Genomic DNA, 20446 nt, shown 5'->3' with positions numbered 1-20446 from the left:
AGATGTTTTAGAAAGAGGAAGTCACACCATCGGTCCTTCTAAGGAGAGAAGCCCTCCAGACCCTCCACCTCATTCCTGGATGCTCTTCTGACATTGTCAACTTACAGCATTTGGGAACTCAGCTGTCTGGTTTCTGATGACCTTCATTATCATTTTTGACATCTTGCCATTTTACCTTGAGAACAAGCCAGCTGCTGAAAATTCTGTTCTGTGACATGGCAGTGTGAGGGGTGGGGGTAGGATGCTGCATGGAAACGGGGAGGGAATGTGATGGTGGCAACCAGGGAGAGAAGATAAACCTAGGCACCAGACCAACTTAATCCCTTCACCTGCATCTGGCTATTTCTGGAACTTCGTCAAATTGCTTCCCTCCTGATGCTGTGGCCCCTCTTGGTGCAGAAGTCTGTCATCTATATGTTCAGGCTAATAACTCCGAGGAGGGTCAATTCAATGTGGAAGCTGTTCCACCTTAAATTGTCCACACAAGTGTGGCTCTCAGTGCTTCCATATTGATTTTGAATCTGACTTCAGACTTAACAATAGGTTTCAAGGGAAAAGAGCTAATTAGCAAATTGATGGGACTCTTCCAATGAAGCAGCCCTGGTCTGTGTTCATAGAACCAGCAGGTGCTGGGACAAGGCAGGCAGCACCAGCAGGTGCCAGGTCACGGAGAGGCTTTGTCTGCATCTGCCCATGACGCTGCCCACAGTTTGCCTCTCGTTGCAAGGGGAGACTGTGGCATCATTGATGAGCAGCACCCCAAACCAGTCAGAGGCTCCCATCGCAAGCACAAGTCAGAAGTAACCCTTTTATGTGGATGAACTTTCTGAGGCAGCTCTCAAGTGGGCTGTGGGTTTTACCTGATTTAGGGAGAAACAAGAGGGCAGTAAACGCAGCCTCAGTGGACAAAATGTAGGGTGGCCCAGGGTCCAGAGCAAGATAGACAAAACGTGCCCTGCGCTCCTATCTGGAAATGGGGTTCAAGTAGACTGAAAAATGGAGAGGAAACGGAGACTGTGCATGTATGCGCACCAGTGTGTTCAGGATTCACTGGAGAGATGGCTGCAGGACTGCTCATTAGGCCTCGCAGGACTAGACGTGAGGAAGTAGACTAGAGAACTTGTTTTTTGCTGGTCTCTGCTTTGCAGGCTTTCCTACACAGCACTCCCAGGCAACCCAGCACTTTGTTCCCTAAGGGGCTCCTGGGCCTTCCATTAGCCTGCTAGCAAGCACCCTTGAAAGGCTGTGGTCATTGCATAAAAATAAGAAACAAGGGAGTGACATAAGTCAAGCAGAGACAGTCAATTATCATATGGTTTCACTTACTTGTGGAGCATAAGGAATAACACGGAGGACACTGGGAGAAGGAAAGGAGAAGTGAGTTGGGGGAAATTGGAGGGGGAGACAAACCATGAGAGACTGTAGACTCTGAGAAACAAACTGAGGGTTTTGGAGGGGAGGGGGGTGGGGGGTTGAGCAAGCCTGGTGGTGGGTGTTATGGAGGGCACGTATTGCCTGGAGCACTGGGTGTGGTGCATAAACAGTGACTTTTGGAACACACACACACACAATCGCTTCTCGGCCTTTTGGCTAAGATCAAGTATGGAACACACACACACACAAATTAAATTAAAAGAAAGAAAGAAAGAAAGAAACAAGGGAGTGAAGAGATGTTGGCTTGGTTGTTATTTACCACTGAGGTGACCTTGACCAGGTGACCTCTCCCGCTTCCATTGTCTATTTGGTAAAATGGGGATAAGGACTAAGTGAGTGGGTAAAGTCCTCAGCCCAGTGTTAGTACATAATAGTGCTAAACAAATATTTGTTATTATAATTGCAATTAAACACATTGTGTCAGAACGGAAGAATCAAGAGGGTTTCCCTAAGTCATCAAAGCAAGACTAAAATTCAAGGACTGTCAGAATCCTGAGAATGCAGAATAATGAACTCAGCCCTGGAGGGGAAAGGAATGCACCAAATAATCAAGATACTAGGGAAACAGGAACACAAGGCATGGAGGGTCCTAATCCTCAAAGGTCTATGTTAAAATGAAATTACTGGAGTGCCTGGGTGGCTCAGTGGGTTAGGGCCTCTGCCTTCCGCTCAGGTCATGATCCCAGGGTCCTGGGATCGAGCCCTGCATTGGGATCTCTGCTCCGCGGGGAGCCTGCTTCCCCCCCCTCCCGCCCCCTCTACCTGCCTCTCTGCCTACTTGTGATCTCTGTCTGTCAAATAAATAAATAAAATCTTTAAAAAAAATGAAATTACTGACAACTTGATCATAAGCTGACAGAGTCACCCTTTCACAAACCCAGGCTCCCACTGCCCATCTTCCTGCCTCTGTTTCCCTGGTTGGCATCATGACCTCTGGGATGTGAAAGCATGACGGAGAGAACAGGGTGAGGAACCAGTCCTATGGCTTGGTTCCAGACCCAGGTTTACCACTTTCTTGCTTTGTCACTTCAGGCATTTCCTTAACTTCTCTGCATCTTTTTTTCACATAATCTGTAAATCTACATAATTAAGGAAATTTTTTGTTTGTGAAGTTACACAAGATCGCATAGATGAATGTGCCTAGCATGGTGCCTGGCTCAACAGTAGAGTCCTTGCTTCCTCTGAGCTGATGTCCCATCTGCCAGGCCCTTCGTGGGGTAGAAATCATGTGTGGAAGGCCAGTGTGGGCACCACTAGAGGTGACCATGCCGGAAAACACAGTAGAATACCCTGCTCCTGACAGCTGGAGACTGAGTCTGGCATCTTCCCTCTAGCTAGTCCGCTAGTCCATTTCCCTCCATCAGGCTATGAGGACCGCCTAAGGTTGAGATGGTCCTGCCCCCCCACCCCCCCCCCGCCGCCGCCAACCCCCCACCCCTCCACCCCCTCCTGCCCCCGCTGCTGAGAGCAGACAGTGGGCCTGCCAGGCACTAACCAGCCTTTGAAACCACAAGAACCTGGATCTAAGGAAACAGTTGACTGACCTGACTACCATATTCACCAACCTGAAATCCCCCATTTGCAAAGAAAACCCAGAATCCCCACAAGTCCCTTCAGCCTCAGGCAAGACCAAGTGGGCTTTTCAGGTTATTAGGTCACCTCTTTTTATTTTTTTAGACCAGTTTTGTCAGCGTTCATCTCCTCCCTCACGAAAGCCTTTTCATTTGCAGAATTCTTTTTGAAGACCTAGGGAAACTGAATTTGGGACCTCTGCCATGTTTACCCTTCCTGTTTTCCTTTGCTCGTTTTCTCTTTGTTCTACCACAGTGAGAGAATTTTAAAAGAAAGTGTGTGGTGGCAAAGCAGAAAATAAAGGAGGAGAGAGTGCAGAAGGTGTCCAGGGCTGAGTGTGAGGCTGCCCTTGGCTTCTGAGTCCAGGTGACCAGGGCCAATGCATGTGTTTCCTCACATATTCCCAGCCTCTTAAAGTCCATAAGAGTTGCCTGTGGGGACCTTACTTTCATCTCAACCCAAATTTTTAAACACATCCCTGATACTCTGCCTCCACCTACTTTCCTTAAGTCCTTACAGGCTCTAGGCTGGGTCATGTAGATCTAAGAACCAGTCCCCCCACCGCTGCCCCAAACTGTGATGGGAGAGCTAAGGCCCGGATTTCCTCTAACTTGTCTTGTGGAAAGAGATGCCTCCAAAGGCAGCAGAGGATGGCGGGAAAACTTTGCTCTACTCCTGGAGGTACAAATGGTACATATCTCAAGCCTAAAGAAATCTTTAAATTAAAAGATGGGGTTTTTTTGGGGGGGGGTTGTTTTTATTTTTCTACCTGGTATTGTCATGACAAAGCTGGTGGCCTTCAGATAGGGCTTTCAGTGAAGTCGGGGGCAAACCCAATCGCTGGTTGGGAGGGCCATGCCTGTGATTGCGGTTAAGACCCGTCTCTGATAAGATCTCAGAAAGACTGAGCCTGACCAGTGACAGGCAGGAAAGGAGTGCAGGGTAGACTCACATAACCAACACTCTCTTTTCCAAAGGGAAGGCTACAGCTGTAGGGCATTTCATTTTCATAACTGCTTTTCTCATGCATGGTGTGTGAGGTTCATGGAGGGGGGAGAAGGAGAGAGATGAGGGACTGAAGCAAATGGAAGGCTTCATAGGACCAGGGTCAGGAGAGCAGAGGTTTAGGTAAACAGGAGACAGCAGAGATAATAGGGGAACAGAAGAATCCGGAAGTTAAGAAAGATTTAAAAAGGAGAAAGACATGTGAAAATTAGGAAGTTAGCTCTTAAGATAAGAAGCAGAGGCCAGTCGGGGAAGGGCAGTTGATAACCAGTGTTGATAAAATGAAACCAACTGCTATTTCCATTTGAAAACAAACATGTTTTATGTTTTGGAAATCCTAGCACAGGAGGGCCCATCTAGGGCCAAGGTTCAGGACACTTACCTGCTGGATCCTCTCACTGTCAAAACAACCTTCCTGGGTCTCACTATTGAATAACCTTGGGCTATCATGGGTTAATGAGTGAAGCAAATCTATTCCACTTTGCCGATTGATGAATATGTCACCTATTTGAGAAAATTAGCTATTAATAGCCACTTCTGGGCTGTTTGAGAACTACTGATTTATTTAATATCTCTGGGTCTCCATTTGCTTATATGAAAGGAGATGGACTTAATAATACGTGAGAACGAGATGGTATTTGAGTGGGGCTGCACAGTGGAAATGGAAGGGGAGGGCTCCAGGGCGCCATACATACAAGGTGGGAGAGGAGGAAGGGTGTCTGAAGGAAATGAATGTAGCGACAAAATTGCCTGATGGACTGCAAGCTGAGCGGAATTATGGTTGCATCCTCAAGGGGTAAGGAAGAGCCATGCAACATGTCCCAGAGGAGCCCAGACTTCCTATTATGTTTATTAATCATCTTGATGAAAATGGAAAGTCTGCATTGATTAAATTCACTAATGATCCTAAACTGAGCAGGGGAGTAAATTCCAGAAACGATGGATTTGTAAGGTGAGTGGTAATATTAATCAGCTCATCTTATGAAAAGGGTGGCAGTAAATGAAATGGGATTTGCCATAGATAATGGCAGTGAGTTATACCTGGGGGGGAATTATAATGAGGCTAGTTCTGAACTAGGAAGCTGTTATTTGGGAAATAATAATGGGAGGAAAGCTCTAAAGTGGAGAGTGAATAATAAATTAAAAACAAGCTTAAAATAAATTCTCATTATGGATCACAATTTCACTCTCAGCACTTCTGTGGTGGGCTGAGGGAGTGCAGAAGAAACTTGGGGTGCAGCTTTCACATTTTGAAGTGAAGGAACTGGGAACTGGGACCCAGCGAGGTTAGGCACAGGTCACTAGTCAGGGGTGGCAAATCCAGGCACGCTCATCACCACTCTGTACCCTGCCAGGGTGACAAGAGATCGGCACTCCTAAGACCTACATGTAGCCTGAGAATCCCTCTCAGCACAGCACATGAAGCCAGCCCTGATCCCTTGGCTAGTGAGGTGTTATCTTCTGCCATCCAACGTTTGTGTCAGAGAACTAGACATTGACAGAGTCATGGCTGAAACCCAGATTTCCTGATCTCTTGCTTTTGCTCTGTAAGTTCTAAACTGTCTATGGTCAACACTGACCCGAACGTCATGATTCAAACACTCAGAAAGCAGAACCGGCATCTTAGCCAGGGTTCTCATCTTGGTTTCTACTGTGTTGGTTTGAAGTCCTTGGACAGCATTGAAAAAAATCTCTGAAGCTCTATGTGCAGTAATGTTCGGGAGACACTCAGAAATATCAATAATTCAGAGCCAATGAGTTTTGTGCCCTTGGGGAATAATGTAGACTTAAAAAAAAAGTGACCAAATATAAGTAATGAAAATTAAGCTTCTATCACAGGCATTTGATAAAAGGAATAATCTTGTTAAAAATTTCCTGGGACTGATTAATGTTCTGTTTTGCTCTTGGCAAGCAAAGTGAATCGACTTTGTGCCAAAGAAGCAGTGTGGAGGGAGGTTCTGTGTGTGCTGGGTCTGTGGGGCCAGGTGGGGGCATCAACCTGGGGAGGAGAAGAGGGTGGGAAGATTGGCCTTGGCACAGCTGGGAAGTAGGTGCACTTTGCCCAATCTTTGTTCCTTTTATCCTTCTTTCTTGTCCCTCTTCCCAAGAAGACTTGTGCTGCTCCTCTGAGTTCCAGTGGGGGGATATGGGGGCCATCCCTTAAGGCTGTGCTGATTGTGTGTCACACAACTCTAGGGGGTGCCATTCCTCTTTGCAAACTCTGCAACTCTGCATGGCCAGCCCCCTTGCAGACTCATAGTCCCTCTGCAGTTCTTAGGCCTTTTCTCACCTCCCCCAACCTTCTATGGAAATCTACCTGATACGTGTCTAATCTGACTCACATCCACATAATCTAATGGGTCACTGCCCACGAATTTCCTGAAGACCCACCCATTAGCCTAAGTGAATGACTTAAATGGAAAATTTTACAACGGGTCTGAAAGAAAGCTTTCCTTAAGTACACTCTTCAAATGATCAATGAATACCCCACAGGATGAGTGAGAAATAACATTCACACGCTTGACCAGCCATAACCACATAGTCAGCTCCCAGGATCTCATCATTGTTTAATTTGTTCAGCAGTTGCGGCTTGCCATAGTCCTGTCACCCCATGGCTTTCCCAGGCAGCTCTGCCACTTCACATCTGCCACTTACTGGACCTGCAGAGTTAAGCAAATTGCCCAAACTTGCAAAGCTACTTTCTCATCTGCAAAATAGGTCTGTTGGTAAGATTCACGGAGGTAATGAGCGTAAAGCATAGAGCAGTGTTTGGTAAACAGCCATCCATAAATGTCACCTATGGTCATTGTTTTTTATTTCACGGTACCCTGTGAGGCAGTGAGGTGGACATTATGTGTTTTGTCCTGGGAACCCAAGCAAAGTCAGAAGGGACTTTTTCCAAGGGTATGCAGTCATCACATACCACAGCTGGGTGTTACGTTCCTGCCATCTGGGTACAACTCCCGTGTTCCCTCCACTGTTCCGTGTTCTCATCGATCTCATGCAACACTGAACCACATACGTCCACGTCCTCAGGCTGCCTGGTGGCAGCACACACAAGAGTTAGGTTAGCCGCTATTTGACTGTCTACTTTGCCATAAAACATCTATGGAAACCCAGTACACCCAGGCAATGACAAACAGGCTGTGAATTTTCTGTCTTGAAGGTGCAAGGCCACACCTCCAGGTTATGAGATCGCTGTCTGAAGCCAAGTGAGCATTGCTGCGGTCATAAGGGCAGTAGGCTGGCAGAAGATGAGGCATTTGGGTCCATGAATGAATGTGTACACTTTCCAGGATTATCGGTGTTAACCATGAGGAAGGTCGCTTGCTTTAAAATAAACAAGAGACTCACCCACGTATACTGTTTGGCTCCACTCACTCCATAACCCCGTCTGTCTGCACACAGAGCTCACTGCTGCTCTCACTTGAATGGAATACTTAGAAATATCATCAGTTATCGAGATGAATGTATTCGTTGTCATTTTTTCTGTCTAAATGGGGAAAAATAGCATTATAAGAATCTCTGGACATGTAATTTAAGTCATGTCAGTTATCAGAATAGAAGGTTGTACCTAAGTGACATGACTCACTGTTATCTGATCCATTGAAAATCAATAGGACATGCACTGATTCATTTATTCTAGAAAGTTTCAGTTTGAATGTGTTGGCAGCTACCCTTCGGGGTAAGCGATCTTGTAACCAAAGTAAAGAAAAAGTCAATGGTAACATCTAGATGATTTGTGTGGGCCTAGTGATGATTCCTGATGAACAGACTGGAGTGGCCAGTAGAACGCATAATCCCCCTCATCTTGTCCCGCCATATTCTGTAGTCATATTACTATACAGTATCACTTGATTTCCATGCTCTTCAGCAAGCATCAGCAAACCACAGCGTGTGGGCCCGTCCAGCCTGCTGCCTCTTTTTGTAGGGCCTATAAGCTATGGATGGTTACTGGATCTCTCAATGATTGAAAAATATCAAAAGAGTATCTCATGACACATGAAACTAAAATTTCAGTATCCACAGGAAAGCTTTACTGGAACACACCCGTGCCTATTTGTTTACATATTATCTATGGCTGCTTCTGTTCCCCAGTGGTAGAGCTGAATAATGGTGATAGAAACCATATGGCTTGCTAAGCCTAAAATATCTGGCCATTTACCAAAAAAAAAAAAAAAAAGAAGAAGAAGAAGAAGAAGAAGTTGTTTGCTATTCCCTGATGTGTAGGAATGTCTCAAGCTGAAGCCAGGGCGTGGGCACCGTGATAGAGAAGAGAAAAGAGCAGAGTCCTTGAATCTAGGAAGGGCTGAGTTTGAACCCCTTACTCCAAACTACCTGCAAGGCAAATTCCTTGACCTGAGCCTCTGTTTCCTCATCCGTAAAATGGGAATAACAACACCCAAGCATGAATTATTGAACTAAATGGAAGTACCTTTGTAATTCCAAGTTTAAGAATGTACTGGGTCGAATCCTATGAAAACTATGAATATTCAACCCATCTTTGATGAGCAAAAACAGCAGTGTTGGTTAGTTGAATACAATAATAGGTGCTCAGTAAATGCTAGTTTGCCACAGGTGATTTGGGCCAACGTCTCCAGTGTGACAGCGAGGCTATTTTCTCACAAATGAGCCTTTCTCCATTCTTCTCTCTACTGCTCAGTGTCCACACCATTCAGCTAATCCTGTAGGCCCCACACCAGAGACGGATCCCCGACACCTGCATCATGCGTTCTTCTGGGTGTGCCCCCCCTTGCTCCCATGACCACTGCCTGACGTCTTTTGTGATCTTTGGCTTGGCCCGTTGCCAGAGCCACTAACCCCGCGTGCCTGTGTCCACATGCCCCCTCCACACGCGTCCAGCTTTCATGCTGCTACCAATATTATTCTTTGATTTTGCAGATGCAGTCGCAGTTCTGTACTGAATCGAATTCTAGAGTAGCTTTCAGTGCCTCTGGCAGTGGTTTTAAAAGGAGAAACCACTCCTTTTTTTTTTTTCCTTTTAAATCTCAGTCATTCTGGGAAAAGTCCCAGTGTAGGATCTAGGCTTATTGTCCCAAGGCTGGCTTTATGTCCAGGCCGCCTCAGTTATGGCCACTTGGCTGAAGGAGCCACGCTCTCTTATGCCTTCTGCCTAGACCCCCTGCCACTCCAAGAGCACTTGGCAGACTCCTGGGGGCCAGGAGCTATTTATTTCTGCGCCTCAGTGAAGGAAACACAGAAATTGAGAGGACAGCTTCAAAGCTGTTGTAGCGATTTGACATGGCCCCAACATCCAAGCCCATGCTTGCTGGGCTTCTCTCTCTTTTTCTAGCCTTTCCTTTTTACTGTATTTTACAAAAGAACAATTAGAAATTGAGTTAGAAGTCTAATGAAAAGTTGGAAATTAGAGTAGAAAATTTTTCTTTAAAAAAAAAGCCAGTCTTGCAACCTAGGTATTTTGGGAAGTGCTGGTTACAGAAATGGGTCTCCTCTGCTCACCATGTATGTTTCTACTCCCCTTTTCCGATTTTGCTCAATTGGTCTCAGCAGGGGCCCTCAGTAGGGGGTTGCTTGGCCTACCCCCTGTGCCTGCTAAACTAGGCCCCTTGATGGCAGAGACACTATCTTCCTTACTTTACACATCCCACACAGAAACCAATTTCTAAGTATTGGCTGAATCAAATTGGATGGAGTGGAATTTGCTTTGCCTACTATCAGTAAGAGGCCAGCAGTAATCCTAACTTCCCTATGCTTTGCCAGTTTAGTGACTTTGGGCAAAGGGGCTTAATCTCTTGGCCTCACTTTCCTATGTAATGGGAATGAGGGTGACTTAATGGAGTTACTGGGAGGATGGAATAAATTAGCATAATAAGGCTTGACCCAGAGCTGATGCTTCCTCAACTCTGGCTGGCTTATCAGCTCTTTGTCCCTTCAACTTTTTGTTCCTTAATGCTAACAAGTATATTTCAGTTGCAGTGAAAGACAGAAAACATAATATTTACCATCTTAACTCTGGCAGTGAGTACATTCACCTTGTTGTGCAACCATTTCCATCACTCTTGGACCCTCTGATACCGAAACTCTACTCATGAAAAACAGCCCCCACGCCCCCCTCCTCCCAGCTCCTGGAAACCACCATTCTACTTTCTGTCTCTCTGCATTTGACTACCCTTGGTATCTCCTGTTAAATGCGGTCCTACAATATTTGTCTTGTTGTGACTGGTTTATTTCACTTAACACAGTGTCCGCAAGGTTCATCCAGGTTGTAGTATGTGTGTGAGTCCCCTTCCTTTTTAAGGCCGAACAACAGTGCATTGTACGGATAGACCACATTTTATTGATCTGTTCATCACCGGTAAGTGGACACTCGAGTTGTTTCCTCCTTTTGGCTGTTGTGAATAATGCTGCTATGAACATGGATGTGCAAAGTTCTCTTTGAGATGCTGCTTACTGTTGTTTTGGATGTATACCAAGAAGTGGAATTGTTGGATCCCACAATAATTCTATTTTTGATCTTTTGAGAAACCGCCATACTGTTTTCCATAGCAGCTGCAACATTTTATATTTGCACCAATAGTAGTGCTCATGAGTTGTTATCTGATCCTTTGTGTTATTTTGAACCTAAAGTATGTCCTTTCAACACAGAATGTCAATAAAGTTTGTTTTATTTTTACAAAACTTGTGTAGATACAAGTTACCTTTGCCCTTGTTAGTTCCAAGTTATAAGCACAGTTGTCACTGAATAGAATTTTTAAAATGTTTCTAAGAGAATGCTATCATCAAATATTGGAATACTCTGAAGAATTACCTGAAAATAATTTTTCCTTGCGTTGTAAATCTTCACTTCATATTCAAAGCAGTGAATTGGAAAGGCAGAAATGGGTTTCTCCCACTGAATAGAAAGACGGGTTCCTTCAATCTCTGCTGTGACATTCACGGGAGGATTAATTCGATCTAGGTTAGAGAATGAAAGGTCAGTGGTCTGGGCTGATAAATTCAATCCTCTCATACCATACTCCTCAAGGCATTTCTAAGATACAATCCTCTCAAGTACCTACCCTCGGGATTTAGCTGACTGATCTCCAAGCCCCAAGACCCCAGTGGCTCACTGATGACTCCTATGTTGTAGTGCTGAAGAGATTTCTACTGGAATCTTAAAGGATTCCTATTCCAAATGCCATTGAATGGTGGGGTCCCTTTCCCCTTCAGCTCACTGCAAGATCCACCTATCCCTGTTTTTCCTGCGGGACCAGACTGGGTCAACCTCATCCTGGAGAGAAATTGCTCTGGAGCTTTCCCCTGAGCCCTGCCTCTGCTGAGCCAGGTGTGTGACCCTGGCTAGTAATTTCCTCATTCTGAGCTTCAGTTTTGTTTCATTTTGTTTTGTTTGCCTTCTTTCAAGTTTGTTTGGGGGATGGAGTGCGAAGTTTCCACTTTCTCTTGCATAAAAAGAATGGATTGCACCACTTTTGTCTTAATTTTCAACTCTACAGTTCTCTTCCCTGACTTACACCTGATTATCTTGTAGTGATGTGGGTGGAAATTATTTCTAAGTAAGCGTTCTTCTCTTAGGTTATGTGACTTAGATCTCACAATTAATGAATCATAGGGGCAAGCGAAGAATGGGACCTGTTGGTTCCAGAGCCTGCCGTTCCCTAAGCAGATAAAAATGTAATCAAGAATGTATTCTTTTTAGTAATACGAGGAATTTATCTCAAAGAAATGAAAATCATACAGGAAAAAGAATTCCTGTGGTCTGTGTTAGGTTGTGTCCATTTTCATATTAATATTGTTTCCTAGGTCGTCCTCAGCATTTTTTATTGCCAGTTTTCAGGAAAGTGACATTTTTAGGTCATTTGAGAAATAGACTATTAAGTAGAATTGCATAACCTCTTCAGTGAGATGGTTCTTTAAAATAAGTTCTACTTCATTTGATAGAGATTTAGATAAATCCTGTCCCTTTAAATAATATTTTATATATTTTTAATTATGTATAATTACCAGGCACTGTGCTAAGCACTGTATGGTTATTAACATACTTAATTCTCACAAAAACCTTGCAGGAAGTACTAATTTCTCCCCATTTCTTTCTGATGAGAAGACTGAGGCACAGAGGAATGACCAGCTTGTCTACAGTCCCTCAGCTAGTCAGCGGGGGAGACAGGATCCAAGCCCAGGCAGCCTGACTCCACAGCCCATGCCAGTAAATATGCCACGATTGAAATCTTGAGCATTAGTAATAAGAATGTGACGGGAAAGGCTCCTGACGAGTTTCATTAATACAAGTGTCTAGGATGAAGGAGACTATTTCTATTTTGAGAACAGAGCAAATGAAACCTTAATACGGTTAGATCTGAGAATCACATGTTGAGCAAGACATTTTCAGATCACCCACAGGAGATAGACCAGAATGGCAAAGGATCCTAAGAGGAAAGCAGGAGGAACTGGGAGTGGGAAGCCTGGGGAAGAGAAATCTCAGGATAAAAAAGCTGGCTGTCTTTGGCTAGCTCTAAGACCATCTTGGGATGGAGATGAGAATTATTTGGAGGTGGTACCAGTCCATCACAGGACCAATGGGCAAAACATCGAGTCAGAGCTGAGAAAGGGCTGCTCCCTCCAGCAGTGAGTTCACGTGCCTGGTTCAGTGATTCTCACATGGTAGAGATTCTGTCCCCCGTGGGACATTTAGAAATACTGGGAGACATTTTGTTGTCACAGCTTGTGGGGGAGGATGCTGGTCTAGTAGGTAGAGACCAAGGAAGTTGCTCAAAATCCTGCAAGGCACAGGTCAGCTCCTGCGCGACAAGTTACCCAACCAGGAATATCGGTGGTGCTGAGGTTGAGAAAGCTGGTCCCTGTGATTGTCAGGCAGGGGACAGATGGTCATTTAGTATTGGAAAATTATTCAAACTAGGTGATTTTGAGAACCCCATCTAATGCTGGGATTTGGTTATCTCAGCTCTGAGTTGAGTCTACCTTACCAATTGCATGCAGAGCAAACAGCTGATCAAAAGGCTTGATTGTGGCATGTTGGCTGGAGCCATTAGCATGCACCGCCAGCAAGTCACTCCCTCTGCTTCTGATAAAAGTCCTTGGAAACCAGCAGGAGATGTTTCTCTTCAGTGTGTCTTTCCTGTACTCCTGGCATTCTTCAGTCGAGGAGCCATACCTAAGTGGCAACACTCATAAGGGGTTAAGACGAGAGGAAAAAATGCATTTGCATAAGTAAAAATAGGTACTCACCTATAGTAGAGGAAATACTGGGTATCCTCGGGGGCATCCTTGCCAACGAGCCAGGTACAGTAAAGAGAAACTTGGTATGGCCTTAACGGATTAGAGTTATTTAATGTGGTCGTCGTAGTACACGTTAAATTCACAATCGAGGTTCCAGGAGACCCTGGATAGTCAATAAGAGGGTCAAAAATAAGAATAAAACATTGCCATGACAGCTCTTAAATTTTGTCCTTTCTCTGAAACTGTAGTGACTGGGAACATCTTAGCATGAAAAAAAAGTAATCGTTACCACAAGTTTTATAGAAACCTACTGGCAAAGGGCCAGCTTGCTAGGGGATGAAGCTAGGATTCCAAAGCCTGAGTTTCTGGCATTAAACCTTCTGGCTACTTTGGGCTAAGGAGGTGTGCATGTGGGACATATTTGTATGAAACTTTAAGAGCAGTGTAAGAGGTTGTCATTCAGGGCTTGGGGCCCAGGAACTTTGATATCCTAATGCCACATTTTTCATTTATTTATTCATTTATTTATTTATTTATTTATTTGACAGAGATCACAAGTAGGCAGAGAGGCAGGCAGAGAGAGAGGGGGAAGCAGCCTCCCTGCTGAGCAGAGCCTGATGCAGGGCTCGATTCCAGGACCCTGAGATCATGACCTGAGCTGAAGGCAGAGGCTTAACCCACTGAACCCCCCAGGAGCCCCTAATGCCCCAGTTTTCTGTAACGAGCTGTGACACCTTGAAGCCCACTCTTCTGGACCTCAGCTTTTCCAGCTGTAAACAGGAGAGTTGGCAGAGAAAGGTCTCCAGTGCTGCTTTCCGTCCTAGAAATATGTGATTCATTAGGTCGCACCCAAATGGGTCCTGGATAACAGAGATTGCTGCTCCGAGGGAAGTGGGTGCTGGCAGCACCGAAAAAATAACAATATTTCCTCCTGCACCTGGGGGGCTCGATGGGTTAAGCATCTGTCTTTGGCCCAGGTTTTGATCCCAGGGTCCTGGGATGGAACCCCACGTCGGGCCCTCTGCTCAGTGGGGGGTCTGCTTCTCCCTCTCCCTACCCCTGCTCTTGCTCTCTCGCTGTCTCTGCTGCTATCTCTGTCTCTCTCAAATAAATACCTAAAATATTTAAAAAACAAAAACAAAACATTCCCTTGGGGAGTCTATGCACACTAGTCTGTTGAAGTCAGCTTTACTGTGCAAAGATGTTAAAGAATCATGCAATTTTTCACCAAACGCATTATGTTTACTTCACCCAGAATTTGTGAAGATTTGACTGGAAAGCCTTGTTTCTATTTCAAACCACGTTGTCCCCATGTTAACTAGGGCTCTTCTGAACACATATGGTGAAACTGGCCTTGTGGTTGCTCACAGGAGGGGAAAAACACTTTGCGCTGAGGGCTAGGGAGGACCTCATCAAAGTGGGAGCCCTTAGATTGAGTCTCAAATGATAGAAAGGGTCTTTTTAGCTTAGTTTAAGTCAATTCTGTGATCATATTTATCACTGTCAGCCAGTGTAGTTCAAGGCAGAGAAGAAGACAGGCTCCTCTTGTCTGCAAAGAAGTTGGACAGAAGGGACACTGGCTACTTTGTGTTATTACCATGCACTGCTGCATAGGTTTTTTCTGTATATTCAAATACGACAAAGGTACATAGACTTACGCATATGCCTTGTACTCAGTGTGCTGTTCCACACCCAAATATAGTTTGGAGTCTCCTGTTTTATCTGTTTGTCTCCCAGCTCTCTTCCAAGGAATTATTTGGTATGAATTCAGTTTGATTCAAGGGAGAGAGAATTTTTCATTCATGTCACCATATATTGGCACGCTCAGAGAATAATTAGAATTGCGGACATGTGATTCTGAGGTAGCCACACAGAGGTCTGTATTTGTGACCTTGTGTCTGTCTAACTTAGATTGGTCTCTGAACCTTGAATCAAGGCCATTGTGAATTGGCTGCTCCATGGTCTTTGCAGCATGTTCTCATGAGTGAACAGAAATATGTTCACAGTGCTGCTCTCCATCATCGATACAACTCAGGGGGTGTGTAGCCATTGCATTTAGTGAGGTGACAAGATAATGGTTGGACGATTACCTGAGGGCCAGACGGGCCAAGACAGCTATTACTAGGAACACTCACATGACCTGGGACACAGTGATCCTTCTCTCTTTCCCATGTGTGTGTGTGTGGTTTTACCAAGGGTTTAATCACAGGTATCACTGCTTCTACATATCAGAAACCCCAGTTTTCCAGAGAGGACAGTATAGACAGTGGCTGCTGTCTATCCTTGTTCTTCATGGTGAGTTGTTCAGTGTTGTGGCTTCTGTGAACCATCAGCAGCTTCCTTCAGTTTGCTGTGACACATCCTAGAGTGCAGAGCGGCACAGACAGGACATGGGGGATCGCTCCTTCTGGAAGGTTGTATTGCTTGCTCTCCTGGCCCAGTAAAGCATGAGACACCATCCCTGCTGCAGCCCCCTCCAAGGCTTATATCCAGAGGTGGCAGTGTATAAAGCTATTAATTTGTGAAAGATAGAGGCATATGTGCCAAATGAGTAACACAGCCCATGAATGGGTTTTGAGGAGGAAGAGCCTTCTTCGGTGTATAGGATCAAAAATAAAAGGGCTTTATAAAGGACGTCCAATTTGATTTGGGCTTTGAGGTATGGGAAGGATTCAGACAAGTAGGCAGAGGGGAATCCAAGAAAGCAAAGTCTCTGAGGCAAGAAAAAGCTGCTCCAGAAGAGGGGGTGCGGGGGCAGAGTCCACATTAGAAATCTGTCTGAGAAAAGCAGAGGAATTGTGTTGGGTATGGTTGGAAAATGTCTTACAGCCCAATTATGAAAGACCTCATTGGCCATGATTTTGCTGATGACCCTGTGACGTGGGAGCAGGGAAGTGAGACGGGGGAGCTGTGTGCAGGGGTGCACCCGATGGAATGGGGTGGGTTATGACCGTAAGTGATCACAGCCTCGGTTAGGATGTTGATGAGGAGGAAGAAGACTTAGGAGGAACTGCTGACTGACTATGGAAAAGAAAAGCCAATTACTTTTCCAGCTTTGCCTGATCTGCAAAGTCAGGAATACAACGTGAGGCTGTTAGGCACCCGTCTTACCCGGTGGCGCTTTAAGCTCCGCAGAAACCCAGTTGCTTGCGAGGAGGGAGTGGCCATCCCACGGAATGGTCTGCACACTTGCTGAAAAGCCTTGATGAAGAACGGTTACGCGTTTGCTTTCAGTGTTTCTGGTTTCATACTAAAAATAAACCCCACAAGTCATGATACAGAAAAGGGAAAGAGCATTAAAAGAGCTATTTTAATCTGATCGGCATTTTTTTCCACTCTTTAAATGGCACGTAAATAAAAGGCAATGAACTAGTTTGGATAGAAAAAAAAATTAAGCACGTGATTTCACAGGTACATATCTGTTTATCCCCAAACTCATCAAGTTAGATAAATACATACAGCTTTTTATATGCCATTCATACCGCAACAAAGTTGATTTTTTAAAAAATGAGCAAGTAAATAAATGACCCAATTCTAGCATTTGGTTGTTAAAAGGAAACAAAACAGTACAATAATATATAACAATTTATCAGTCATAGATGAACACATTCCTATAAAAACAAACAAAATACTATGATTAGGGCTCACATTCACCTCAGCCATCTCTCTAGCCCCAGTCTCTTCCCCAGAGAGTACTTTCAAAGGGAAAATTCTCTGGAATTCCATATTGACTGCAAAAATAGCTAATACTGGGGCACCTGGGTGGCTTAGTTGGTTAAGCATCTGCCTTTGGCTCAGGTCATGATCTCAGGGTCCTGGGATCAAGCCCCATGTCAGACTCCCTGCTCAGTAGGGAGCCTCTTCGCCCTCTTTCTCTGCTCCTCCTCTCCTGGTTGTGCTTTCGTTCTCTTGCTCTCTCTCAAATAAACAAAATCTTTAAAAAAAAAAAAAAAAGCTAATACTAATCGCTTCCTCCTTCATCTCATTTTACTACATATGTCCTAAGTATTGGGTGCTTTAACATAATCCCTTCAGTGGGATACGGCAAAGCCCTGTCTCTGAGATGTGTAGTGACCGGCCCAAGGTTGCCAAGGCAGGAAGTAGCAGACCCTGGATTTGAACTTTGCTTCTCTGGCTAGGCCCCCAGCCGCTTCCCATTTTACTCCACTGCTCTCTTCCCTATCTTTTTCTCTTTCCTATTTTCAAGTATCAAATCTGTTTTACCTTCACATTCACTACACTTTCTTTTCTTGGTGAAAGAATCGGGGCAAAGTTAAAATGTTTGTGCTGCTGTGGAATGCTAAGCAAACACGCATGGCAATAGTTCACTGCCATTTCAACAGGCACCCTACTCTGCTCAGAGTCTAACAGAAAACACTTGAGTCCATATTTTGGGGGGGGGGCGGGGAAGGGTGACTTAAAAGTTCATTTACTGGGGAAAAAGCAGTCAGTGTTAAAATGGACTCTGAATAAAGACGACTGTCAGAATAAATACTTACATCTTCTTCTTGCGGAGCATTTATTCTCACATGATAGCCTAGCTCCACATTCTCTGGCTCTTGATCAGGATTTGGTTCCCAGCGCAAAAGAACTTGGGCGAGACCAATAACGTTGATGGTGAAATTGGTAGGTGGGAGAAGTAAAGCTGTTGGTGAAAAGGAGCCACGTGATGTTCGATTGTATGGAGGTAGCACTTTTAAATTTCCCAAGACCTTCAGGGTGTAGTATAGGATTTTCTGAGTATTTGAATATATAAGATGGAAATAATTTTGGAAAAACAGTTGCTTAAAACTGCTTTTAATTCATTATCTTTCTAACTTTGCCCAGGTATTTCCCTGTAGCATATACAGGTTTTTTTTTTTTAAACTGAAATATGAATACTTTAATATATCATTTATTGTAAATATAGTCTTCAAGCTGAGGGCCATTATCTATAAATTGGCTGGAAAAACTTACTGGCTTATGGCTAGAATTTGTTTTAATGACATGGAAGAAAATAGGATAGAAAATATCAGGGTATATGACATATAATGACTATGTTTCATAAATCTCTTTTTTCTACTACATGAATGTACTTCAATATTTGTATTTGCACTGGTTTTTGAAGTAAAATTAATTTATTTCTCATTATGATTCAAAGTCAAAACAATTTGTGAGCAAAACTACTTAGACCTTAATAGAAAAGAGGGTTTTTTCTTTGAACCACTGTTTTCAAAATAAAAACTTTCCTTTAAATTACAAAATCAATGCCTGCTCATTTTAGGAATTTTGGAAAGCACAGGTGAGCAAAAAGAAAAAGAAAGAAAAATTACCTCTAATCCTGCAACGGAGAATAGTGTTAATATGTGATATATTCATTATTTCCTGTCCTTGGCATATATTGCTACAACTTTTTAAGTTGCTTCCTAAATATTGTACACACTATTAGGAAACTGAATTTTATTCACTTACTACTTGGTTCAGATATTTCCACTGACCTTTAATTTTGAATAGCCTTGTAAACTCAGCATCCATACCTGCCACATATAGGGCTTGTAGGGCTTGGTCTGTAAAACACTGTCCATTATGGTAGCCACTGGCCATATATGGTTATTTAAAAGTGAGTTAAACCAAATGTTCCTTACCTTAGTTGCACAAGCCATATTTCAAGCACTCTGTAGTTGCTTACGTGTAGTGTCTTCTCCATTACAGAATGAGGATATAGAACAGTGTCCTTATCATAGAAAGTTCTCTTAGACAACCCTACATACAGACCGTGTGATAATTTTCTTTTTTTAGACTCTGTCCTTATACCAAATCCATAGATTAACTAGTTTCTGAACCAAAACATAGTGGAAGTTTTTTATTCTTTGGTTGTGAGGACTTGTAACCAACCCCTTGCATGGGAAGCCATTCCGCACATGGGCCCCAGCTCCATTCCACAGAGCCCATGCGCCCACACTCTGAATATGATTCCCCATTGTCATCAAATGTGCATTCTAGCCAACCTTGTTTTCTTCAAGTACTAGTGTGTTTAAAGAGTTTGGATTCTGATAAGAATAAATATTCTTCTTTTAACAATCCATACATAGTTTTCAAATTGAGGGATTTTTAAGAGAAAAAAATAAGGCTATCATTTTTTGTAAAAAAAAAAAATATATATATATATATACGCGCACACACACACACACACACATATATATATATATATATATATATATATATATTAAAGAAACATTGCTGAATTTAATAGGTGGTACCTACATTTTTTATCAGGAAGTGAGTCTGCTCTCAGTATCACCATAGCCCACAACAGAATCAGTAATGCAGGTGCCATGATAATCCCATCCTACAGAAAACAGAAGGATGAAGATCCAAATCACCACCAGATGCCATTTTTAAGAGAAACTGGAAGCTACCTTTTACTGTAAAATGTAGACCTTTTCCCATTTAACATTATGAACTATCTGTTATGTGCTAAAAATACAAATATGAACAAATCTTGGGTTTTGTCTTTAAAATGTGGATCCATAGTCTGAAGGGCAGGATGAAATGCAAATGAATAATTATAGTCCAGTTAAACACTGTTGCAATAAAGGTGTGAATGGGACACAGTAAGAACCAAGAGATTTTTGAATTGACTCCAGAAGGATTAACTAGAGTTCTTTTTATTTTTTTCCCCCTAAAGATTTATTTATGTATTTTAGGGGGAAAAAGAGAGAACAGGAGAGAGAGGTAGAGAAAAAGAGAGAGAGAGAGTTCCATGCGTACTTGGGCTAAGCACAGAGCCCAACAATGCAAGGCTCAATCTTATGACCCCAAGATCACAACCTGACCAGTCACTCAACTGACTGAGCCACCCAGGCGTCCCTTAACTAGAGCTCTTGACACACAAAGGGGAAAGGCAGTCCTTGTGGAATCCACAGCAAGGGCAAAGCCAGAAGAACAGAAATTAAGTGAGTGAGTTCGGGTACTGAGCAGGAGATCAGAGCAGATCTTTGAACAGTAAAAATTCTGGGAACTGTTGATCAGATAGCAAATTCTAATTTTAATTAACAAGTATTTAAATATGAGCCAACATGACAAGAAACTTTAAAACAATTTTAATGTGAGAAAGAGACACTTTGTGTCACAAAACTTGGAATAAATTTATGACACTTTGAGCTTTGTAGAGGTTAAATATTTTGATGAATCCAAATAGGGGCAGGCCATAAAAGGAATTAAAAACACAGTTACAGTC

At 43.5% G+C, this 20446-nt stretch overlaps 1 protein-coding gene across 1 annotated transcript in view; it reads right to left on the bottom strand.

Annotated features, from left to right (window-relative positions):
• Positions 1-19543, bottom strand: part of IL5RA (interleukin 5 receptor subunit alpha) — a gene marked incomplete at both ends in the record, with an annotated part of 29553 nt that extends 10010 nt beyond the window's left edge. Inside the window, 7 exons of the mRNA XM_080818480.1 lie at positions 7366-7504; positions 10802-10947; positions 12975-13162; positions 13237-13390; positions 16339-16477; positions 17727-17872; positions 19471-19543. Of these exons, the coding sequence (XP_080674606.1) occupies positions 7366-7504; positions 10802-10947; positions 12975-13162; positions 13237-13390; positions 16339-16477; positions 17727-17872; positions 19471-19543 (985 nt within the window). The remainder of the gene's footprint in view (positions 1-7365; positions 7505-10801; positions 10948-12974; positions 13163-13236; positions 13391-16338; positions 16478-17726; positions 17873-19470) is intronic.
• Positions 19544-20446: the final 903 nt, after the last annotated feature.

The sequence above is a fragment of the Martes martes genome (assembly GCF_963455335.1).
Source record: "Martes martes genome assembly, chromosome: 1".
Taxonomy (NCBI): domain Eukaryota; kingdom Metazoa; phylum Chordata; class Mammalia; order Carnivora; family Mustelidae; genus Martes; species Martes martes.
This window is presented reverse-complemented; position numbering and strand designations above follow the sequence as displayed.